This window comes from Eurytemora carolleeae, unplaced genomic scaffold (genome assembly GCF_000591075.1).
Source record: "Eurytemora carolleeae unplaced genomic scaffold, Eaff_2.0 scaffold2612, whole genome shotgun sequence".
NCBI lineage: Eukaryota > Metazoa > Arthropoda > Copepoda > Calanoida > Temoridae > Eurytemora > Eurytemora carolleeae.
In genome coordinates, this window is record NW_019398496.1 from 1 (window position 1) to 10,556 (window position 10,556).

The following is a 10,556-nucleotide window of genomic DNA, read 5'->3' on the forward strand; positions in this document are numbered from 1 at the left end:
GGAGGTAGATGGGAAGGAGATGGGAGGTAGATGGGAGGTAAATGGGAGGTAGATGGAAGGTAGATGGGAGGTAGATGGGAAGGAGATGGGAGGTGAATGGAAGGATATAAATGGAATAACGTCTACAGTCCATTTCCCTTTAAAGCAATAAGCAGCAAACAATTAAACCTAACAACGTATCTTCTGATATAATAGTCTTTGATGTAAAATTTATAAATCTAAAACTGCAACTGTTGTAATTACGAAGTGTCTAAAACTAGTTTTAATATATATATTATTATTAACTGAATCAGGCATGCAGATTCCAGATAAATACTAAACACTTATATTCTTATCTATTCATTGTGTAAACAGTAAGCATGGAATTGGAATGTCCCAAAAATGTGAATTTCTCAAAAATATATCTTTAATCTTCAAAACATTTATATGCGTGAAGTGATGGGAAGAAAAATTGTCACGTGATACAGATGGAAATTACGTAACCAGTATACTGGAAGCTGCCATTGGTTGAATTTTTATTGACGTAATACGGACTATATGTAATAATATTATCAATAATATCTATTTTATTGCAAAATAAAAATATAAAAAATTATAATTGGAGAAAACTAGAGATTTTCAGGCTCCTGTGGGATATCGTCGTTTTCAGATTGGGTTGCGTATTTGTTGAAAATGATCTGTTTAATACTATAACTTTTAAACAAAATTGCATATACATGAATTTTCGTATAAATTTGACACAGTTTTATATCAATTTCTCAAGACAAGATCATCAGATGGAAGTCTTATAGGTATCGTTCAACGCCTGAGATTCTCAGGTTTCATTTCATACCACCTTTCATTTTTCTTTGACAGTCCCTTTAAGCTGGGTTTCCTCCGCTGTTAATTTCCAAAAGTTTTTAATGGTTTATAATTATTTACAGCTTCAGGAAAGGTTCCGAAAGTCCTTTATGGATCCAAATTTTTCCGGAAAAGATTGGAAACCCTAATTTTAGATAAAGTCTTTTATATATTCACTACAAGCTTAAAGGCAAGCGTGCTCCACTTCCATTGTAAAAATTTCAGCCAGGCAAGCAAAAAATATATTTAGATTTATTAATATCAAATTTTTTCACTGATGAAAATCTTCTGTGTATTTTTTATGTATTAAAATATTTTCTTTTTTGAACTTTTAAAAATTTGATAAAAAGTCATAGTAGCAAAACAATTTACATTCTTTTATATTTATCTATAATCCGCGTATTAAAAATATGTGTTGGAAAAATTTTAACATTATATTGTTATCTATTTTTTGAATATGTACTCTTTAATACACTTGCTCAAGGACAATTTTTCTGTCAGGGACATAGAGAATAGAAAATATATTAGAGAGGAATTTAAAGAATCTCTCGGTATGAATTTTTTCAGTCCCTTTCAGCCTGAAAGGGAGTTCAAAGTGTAGGGGTATAGTCACTGAATAAGTAAAATGAGTCTGTTTAAAATATCTTGAAGTAATGTTTTGATAATTTAGATTTTATGGTTTAGGTTGATGGCGTTGATATCTTTATTACGTTAAAAATCAAATAAAAGGGACTAGAAGTTGGCCCCTTTTTATAGTTGGCCTCTAAAAGGGGGGCGTCTTTACTCCGTCCCCCTCTTCTCCTTAAGCTGCCTCTGAATTCATACATACAGGGTTACCTACAAAAGATGAGACTAGGTAAAGACGACCAATAACCGTAAAAATAGGATTTGAAGCTTGATTTTTGGTTTCTGCATTCAATTATGTACATGCATGGGTGTCCCACGAAACATGACAGTTGGTGAATAGTTCAAAATGTCTTCTTCCATAATTAGTTAAGTTGTTTGATATTAAAGAGATTTGATGAAAAATATTGTATGCCAATTATACAGGGTGTCCCAATAAGCATGGGAATTCAGTGACGAATTCGATATCGTCTTTTTAAATAATTCTTTGTTTTAGTATAGTGATACCTAATGGGAAAGCTGTAATATGTAAGAGTTTCGTCTGCTATGTTCACATTTTGTTTGTGTATGTTTACGGTTGTACTTAGTAAAACAAAAAATAACAGTATTCAAACAGTGTAAACTTATCCGTCCGTAGACATAATAATATTATGGCCTTTGAAATTAGGTATTACAATGCTAATTCATAACAAAGACGATATCTAATTCGTCACTGAATTCCCATGTTTTTGGGACACCCTGTATTATTGTAAAATTGATTTCAAAGTAAAATATATTTGAGAAAAAGACAAATAACGAAATTACATGCAAAACGTCTTTAATATCCAATATAATATATGGAAGAAGACATTCAAAACTATAATCAATCAATCAATAAACATGGTCAACCACAAAAATATGCCAGTTTTGATCTACAAGGAACAATGAATGCAAGAAAACGGACTAAACAAACTTCATACAATCGTCTCTGAAGTCTCATCCCTTGTGAGTAACCCTTATGTATAATATGCATGCAATATACAGAGCGTCCCATATCATATTAGATTATCTCCAATCTTTAACACCAAAATAAACCCTTAATACTCGAAAAACTTATACTTTTCCGCAAGAAAATTCTTATATAAGCCTTATGTTATTTTTCAAAACGATTCATTTTAATGAAATTTTCTAATTAGTCCCGAAAATCGTAATTTAGACCCGTTCTCGGTCTAATATGATGCGGGACACCCTGTATAATACAGGGTGTCCCACATCATATTCGATCGTCAATTGGTTTATAGATTTGAGAGACTAATCAGAAAATTTAAGAAGAATTAATAATTTTGAAAAATTAAATAAGGCTAAAATAAGAATTTTCTTGTTGAAAATACAAGTTTTTCCTAGTATTATTGTTTTATTTTGGTGTTAAAACTCGGATATGATATGGGACGCTCTACATAATGAAAATTTTAAATGGAAGTGTTTCTGAATGTCGTCTTAGTAGTAAGATATTAAAAACAAACCAAAGCCTGAACTCTGACGCGGCATTGTGTGGTATATTGCGCATTGCTTCAAATTCATCAAACGATTTGTTAAACGAATATTTTCTGTTTTAATGTTGAAAAGGGACTAATGGCCAATTTCTTATTCATTTAACCATAGGTACAACTATAGGTCGTATCTATCTATCTACACTGCTCTGGTAAAGCGTAACCATAGTGTGACTATGGTTCTACCTATGGTAGAGCGTCTAAGAAATTGGCCATATGAACTCTCGATACCAAAGCTTGGGGAAGGAATTATTAAGAGGATGTTAACTAAGGTTGATTTTGTATTCTGTCCACTTAAGTTAAACGAGTTGCTTTGTTGAATGGCATTCAATTAAGATGCTCGCCTTTGGATGCAAATAGAAATAAACGTTAATTAATCAATCAATGAAACCGAAAGAAATGTATTATTGGCAAATTATTTCTTTATTTTAAATCAAGGTACGCACCTTTCAATGTACGTTCTTTTGTAAATACCGAATTATTTGTCGATTAGTTAACATTTAAAGTATTTTCAGGAGATTATTATGATAAATTAGTTAAACAGCTGAACTAGTTTAAAACTGAAATAAAATGGCTGCCGGCCCTATATCTGAGAGGAATCAGGATGCAACGATTTATGTCGGCGGACTGGACGAAAAAGTTAACGAGGCCATGCTCTGGGAACTCTTTGTTCAGGTAAAACAGTTTGTTTAGGTCATTAGTTGGACTAACTATAAGGAAGTTATCTGTAATTTTCTAGAGAACGTTTTTTGGACCCCACCCCTCCTTTCAATTTCGAACATTTATCTCATATACAATACATGGATGTAATTGGTCATGTGGTCGCAGCGCCCGGCCCCCTAGCCTATCCTAGCCGCGGCGCTTGTTTCCTTGGCCTGACCTATCCTTCTTTGCTCGGCCTCTAGCCCAGAAATTGTCTTAATCTGGCCTAACCCTAAATGAACACAACATAAACAATAATAATTTTTCTGAATATCAAATGGTCATGTAAAAAATTGATAAGAGGGGGGGGGGGGGCCCAAAAATCGTATGCTAGGACTGACCCGGAGTTATCGTCGTTTTTCGATTCGTAAACTGACCCTCCACTCATAATAGGCAAACTTGTAAATATTTAAACCGACTATATGTGCCTACCGGTGAAGATGTTGGGTAAATAATACTCGTCACGAGCATGTCGGAGACTATATGGCTGCTGGGAATGCTTGATTCACAACGATACCCTTATAACATGCATCTAGTAAACAATATTAACGGTTTTCTAGGATTAATAGTGTTCCAATAATTTTTTATTTTTACTGAAAGAAAATGAGTTCAGTCCCATTTCAAGAATTCTGTACACGACGCAATTTTATCGATTATTAAGAAGCATGTACAAAAATGAAATGGAGGGTGGGATCTCCTTTAATTGCGCATGTCACTTCTGTGAAGAAACCACTTTTGAAAATTATCTGTTTTCATCCATATTTCGTATTTTTATTCGAGTTTGAGATAATACAAATAAAAATCACAATTTAATTTGTAGTTTGAACTTCCTTACCAGAGTAGCTAGGTTGTTTTAATTGGTTGGCCCAATAGAAGCGAATGAGATTTGTAAATAAATGGGTGTACACTGTACAGTGTACGCTGTACAATGTCCACTGTACATTTAAAACAAAAATGCTAATAAATCAGGAAAAGGGTAAGGAGGTAGTAAGGAATTATAGGGAAAGGGATGGTACTCAGCGGAAGGGTTGGAACAAAGGGTAACATATGTTTTTAAAATCATGTTAATGAACTACAGAGTACTAAAGGGTGAAGAAGATAGTAAAGATTTAGTTTATCTACGTAATAAACAGTTAGTTTTTTACAGATATAACTTGCGTTTTAACTTTCTAAATAGATCTTGGCGACTTTTGCGATTTTGCAGGATATAATTGTAAATCGGAAATTGCCATCTTTCCATGGAGAGCCACATTAAAAGTTTAAAAGTCATTTTAAAGTGTTTTGACAATGTTCTAGATAACTAACAATATAAAATAATGAATTTTAAGCTAGAAAACTAAGGATATTTCATTTATCCTTGACCAGAAAAGTATGTAAATGGTACCGTCATGCATGCATTTGACATTTCATTGTACAAATAAGTCTTAACATGAAATTATATCTACAGTCCGATCTCGTTCAAAAGGTTAAAATACTATCTTTGCGATTAAAATTAAAATAGATCATAATTACATTTCATCATTTTAAGATAAAATTAATAAAATTATAAATTTTTCTAATTTTCTAAGGCTGGTCCTGTCATGAATGTTCATATGCCAAAGGATCGAGTGACAACACAGCATCAGGTGCGGTATATCTGTACAATGTACTCCACCGTATAGTATTCATTGTAAAGCTTACACATTCTTACATAATTCAAGAATATATAATTTTAACATTTACATCCCGTGAGGGGGGTTAGAATTAGGCATCTAAAGGTCAGTTATTTATGGATTCTTTTTACCCAAACTATATTTATTTTTTTATTCTTTTATTCTCCACAATTTGACGAATAAACCTTAAAAAACATGTGTAACTCTGGGGGAAAAAAATATATTTTGAGGGGAAGGGAAATATTATACATCCCTCCATAATGGTATGAAAATCATCTAATCCTCCCTCCATTAAATCTGAATGATTTTTTTCCAACAATTATCCAAGATTAGGGAAAAACTTCACAATTGATGTTTCTTTTTCCATTTCCTCCCAGATGGAGGGGGGGGGGGGGATTAACTCGTCAAAATTTAAACCCCTGCCCTAGCTAAATACTGTTTCTGTGTCAGGGATACGGGTTTGTAGAGTTCTTAGGAGAGGATGATGCTGATTACTCGATCAAGATCATGAATATGATAAAACTATACGGGAAACCAATTAGGTGATAACATATTTTCGATCTTTAATTCTATTTTTTATATTGTATTTTGTCTCTTTTTCTCCCTGTAAAAGCAAATTATAACAATTATACATGAAAATTACAGGTAAAGAGTGGAGTAAAAATTATATCAAAACTTATATTTCCACCACACTTCATTGGTTATGTTTAGAAATCAGTATTCAATTCGTTTTACCAAATCGCCTGGGAGAAATTTAGAAATGCATATTTGGGTTTATCACTTTTTGGTTGTAGTTTTTTGATAATTCGATATTTTGAATTTTTGACCCTCCTCCCCCCCCCCCCCCATCACATTATCCAGTACCTGTAATTTGATTGATAATAAATGCTTTGATCTTATAACAAAAAATAATGATTCGCCTTAAATAATTGTTAAAGATAATTGATTAAAAACTCTATTGTCTCTCCCTTTCTCCATGATTAAACTAAAAAATAATTAGGGAATAATTTATTCTTTTATGGCAACATCGGAAAAAAAGTTGTGAAACCGAAGGGATGAAGCGGTATATATTTTGACCCCCCCCCCCCCCACTGGTGAACCTAGTTTTGTGTGTAAAGAAAACAGTACAACTATGTAAAACCTTTAATTTTACCCCGCCAAATTCAGGTTACCTTTTAAATAAACATTTTACCCATATTATAAATATCCAACGATTTTAGGGTGAACAAGGCGTCTGCTCATCAGAAAAATCTTGACGTTGGAGCAAATATTTTCATCGGAAACCTTGATCCTGAAGTTGATGAGAAACTGTTGTACGATACGTTCTCTGCATTCGGTGTTATCCTGACTACACCAAAGATACAGCGTGATCCGGATACAGGAAACTCTAAGGGATTCGCGTTTATCAACTACGCCAGCTTTGAAGCATCCGACGCCGCCATCGAAGCAATGAATGGTCAGTATCTCTGCAATCGCGCCATCACAATCTCTTACGCATTTAAGAAGGATGCTAAGGGTGAGCGCCACGGTTCTGCTGCTGAAAGATTGTTGGCGGCACAAAATCCTCTTTCTCAGGCCGACCGCCCGCATCAACTGTTCGCGGACGCACCTCCAATTCCTTCAATGGGAAACCCTGCTATTCCCCCTCCTCCTATCCCCCCTCCTCCTCCCCCGGGGGCAGGGCCAGGAAGACCTCCTCAGATGCCGCATGGATTTGGACCACCGCCTGGAGGTATGCGAATGAACCACGGTCCCCCGGGATGGATGCCTCCTCCACCTGGAATGGGAGGCCCTATGGGAGGACCGATGGGAGGACCAATGGGCGGAGGAATGGGAGGGCCAATGGGAGGAGGAATGGGTCAAGGATGGCGTGGCCCCCCACCTCCAGGTTGGGGACCTCCCCCTCCTCCCCGCCCACCTATGGGCAATGCTCCTCCGATGCCCCCCGGTCCACCACCTCGACGCTACTAATATTTCATGTTTTTGTTTTACAGTGCATTATCTGTTAACACCATTTTTTCTTTAAAATAAGTTTTGTAATTTCAGAAAAATGCGTATACTATATTGTGTCATATCAAGGCAGAACACTGTTCTTGCAAAGTACGCGTCATGTGTTGGGAACTTTAGTGAAATCAGGTGAGCCCCTGCCCCCAGGTGCCCCTAAAGAAATCCCAGACATGAGACAACTTATTCAGCCGAAGTTCTAAATTTTTAAGTTATGAAGTTATTTTCTAAAATGGCTTAGCCGTAGCGATTTTTCATATTTGAAATCGTTCATATGGTCTAATTAGACACGATTTTTTTTCTTTTGTGTTTTGTTAATCAAATATTGAAAAAAGGTTCAAAATAACGCGGTTTTTTACACCCTTTTTTCCTCCGTGGGTGAAATTTTTATCTCTTTGTTCTAGCTTGCTAATTTTCATCAAAAGATGCCCAATTCCAACATTGATTTATTGAGAAAATTTCAATTGAGAAATATTTTCCTGAACATCTAATTAGTTAACTTTCGATTTTTTTAAATATTTTTTTTGTCGTCGTTGTTTAATAATAAAAAAAATCGATTCTTAAAACGTACCCACGTTAGTGGGTGAATTTAAACGTCGATTCTGCGCTCAAACTCAGTAATTACACATCGTTAAAACGTTTTTTTATGTCTCAAATGAATCCTAAAAATTTTTTCCACAAAACTTCAGTTCAACCACCATACATCGCCAGTCACTCCCTTTAAGTTAAGCTGTTTGACATCTCCTTAGACGGTTAAGCTATGGTGGTTTTTATTATTTAATTAAAGCTGAAACCCCTTTGTTTTGAGTAATATTGTTTTAATATTGTTTTAAATTCATCCAGATGGGAATAATTCACTGAAACGCTTCTGTGGTCTGAAACAACTTTCGATGCGTACTGCAGTAATCTGCAGTACATGCGTACTGCAGTAATCTGCAGTACATTGACATAGTTCGGTCGAGAGTTAAGAATTTACATCTTTTTAAAATATTCATATTCCAACCAAGCAAAATAGTGAAATATTTACCCTTCTTTAAATTTTAATTATACATATGATAATAAGTACAATAAGTATGAATTTATACAAATTTACTTTTTCCTACTTTTAGTTTAATTTGAAGGGGGATTCACATCTAAATAAAAATAACCACGCACTGTTAAATTTGATTAAAATATGAATCTAAATTCTGCCCTACACATATATATATAATATTTTCCATCTTTTTATTCGATCTGAAGTGAGATTCAGATGGATTCACTCAAACAATAGTGAAATATTTGACCTTCTCTTAATGTTAATGAAATATGAATTCCTACATAAGTAATATAATTGATCTGAAAAAAATAATGACCACCCAATGTTTGAATTTGATTAACATATGAATCTAAATTCTGCCCCACACACAAGAGTAAAAATATTCTTCCTTCTTTTTAACTTGATCTGAAGAGAGCTGATACAACATCTTGTAGAAAAGGGTCTACATAATCTTATTATTTGTTATATATTGGCTGCATGTTGATGCTCTGCACCCAGAGGGCGGTCTGGGGGTTCCATGTCGGGTTCCTTTTCAGATCTTTTAATTATTACTATTATTATTGGCTCGCAAAGTGTTTAATTCTGAAAATCAACTTAATTATTTCTGCAGCAATCACAGTTGAAAATAATCATATTTTAAAAGAAGAAACATTCTTGATCAGGCAATGCCTCTTTAGGTACCATTGTGAATCGGACATGCCACTGTAGGAACACTTCAAATAACGTTAACAGTCCCTTTAAATTTGATTTTTTTTTCAGCGACCTTGTCATCTCTAAGATTCCTACTGGGGACGGGAAAATGACCTACAGGTAATTATTTAATATGTTTTAAAAATGTTACCTGGACCAAATAAATTGAACAGCGAGGCACAGTAAATTGTATTTTTATTTACGCGGTTCAACCTGTACTGCGCGGTTCAACCCTCTCTTCGCGGTTTAACTACTTCTCGGTGTTCATTAAATCTGGAATCATTGTTAATCCTAATGCCATTGATTTTAAAAATGTAAAATGGCTTTGAATTGAGTTGACGCCAAAAGATGTCACCGAAATGCATGTGTGGCTTTTCCTGCTAATTTAAATGCCTGGATGTGAATCACATAAAAATGTCATGCCGTGAAGGATCTAAAATAATATTCATGAAGTACGTTGTGGGTACCGTGTACTTTTAATGTCAGATATAAATTTATTTAGGGCTTGTTTTAAAAATGAAAAAACTTAAACGCTAAAAATGTTAAATTCAATTTTAAATTTTAAAATTGTCATTGTACTTTATCATTTATTTAATATTACTACATACTTTTAAAACCATGATTGGCTTTTAACGTTCATTTATTTTTTTCACTTTTTTCAAGAGAATGTATTTTCTTTAAAAAAAGCATTTTCCCTACCCCTTTTTAAAAACCTTTTTTTCCCCTAATGTTTGGTATCTTTTTAGGGTTTGTTATATTGCATGGGGAAATAAATGATTTTTAAAAGTTTGGGTAAAGAGGGTGAACATAAAATTTAAAAAAAAAAAATTTAAATTTTTCATATCATATTTCCCGAAATGTAAACCTGTATTTTTTTCAGTCATGGAAGTTTTCTATATCACTATATATCAGAGAATAACATCATCTATCTCTGTATTACAGGTTGGTTCATTTATATTACTCATGGGTTTGTGTGTAGAGGGGGGGGGGTGAGTTTTAAAATCGAATTCTTAAACAAAATATTTCTACATATTTTAATAATTCAATGTATGAAAATATATACGTGGGTTTTTAATCGTTGAATTGAGAGGGAAATGATATTAAGGAGTAAAAAAAGATATTGGTCAGAAAGTATCAAAAAAAGGTGAAATCTTCAAAATTCAGAGCCCTCTCCCGTGGAGTTGAAACATTTGTTTATATTTCGGGTAACTTACCTTAACTATTTATTTTTCCAGAGAACGGGTTTACGCAGGGCAACGCCTTTCAGTTCCTTAACATCATCATGAGCAAATTCAACAAGAAGTTTGCGACAAGGGATAAAATATATTTTCAGTTTCATAATTTCTAGATTGTTGTTCTATTCTATTTTAACAGGGGTCTTATGCAAGTTTTGGAAATTGTTTTATCCCCCTCTGGCTTTAAATGCCCTCCCCCCCCCTTATTATTATTATTATTTAAATTTTTTCTGGTAATTTTAAT

At 33.9% G+C, this 10,556-nt stretch overlaps 1 protein-coding gene across 1 annotated transcript; it reads left to right on the forward strand.

Annotated features, from left to right (window-relative positions):
• Nucleotides 1–3,481: 3,481 nt before the first annotated feature.
• LOC111717434 (splicing factor 3B subunit 4) lies at nucleotides 3,482–10,393 on the forward strand. Its single transcript, XM_023492937.1, has 7 exons — nucleotides 3,482–3,668; nucleotides 5,264–5,320; nucleotides 5,798–5,889; nucleotides 6,568–7,483; nucleotides 9,147–9,197; nucleotides 9,958–10,019; nucleotides 10,313–10,393. The coding sequence occupies exons 1-4, from the start codon at nucleotides 3,564–3,566 to the stop codon at nucleotides 7,316–7,318; spliced, it is 1,005 nt and encodes a 334-aa protein (XP_023348705.1). The 5' UTR covers nucleotides 3,482–3,563; the 3' UTR covers nucleotides 7,319–7,483; nucleotides 9,147–9,197; nucleotides 9,958–10,019; nucleotides 10,313–10,393.
• The last annotated feature ends 163 nt before the right edge of the window (nucleotides 10,394–10,556 follow it).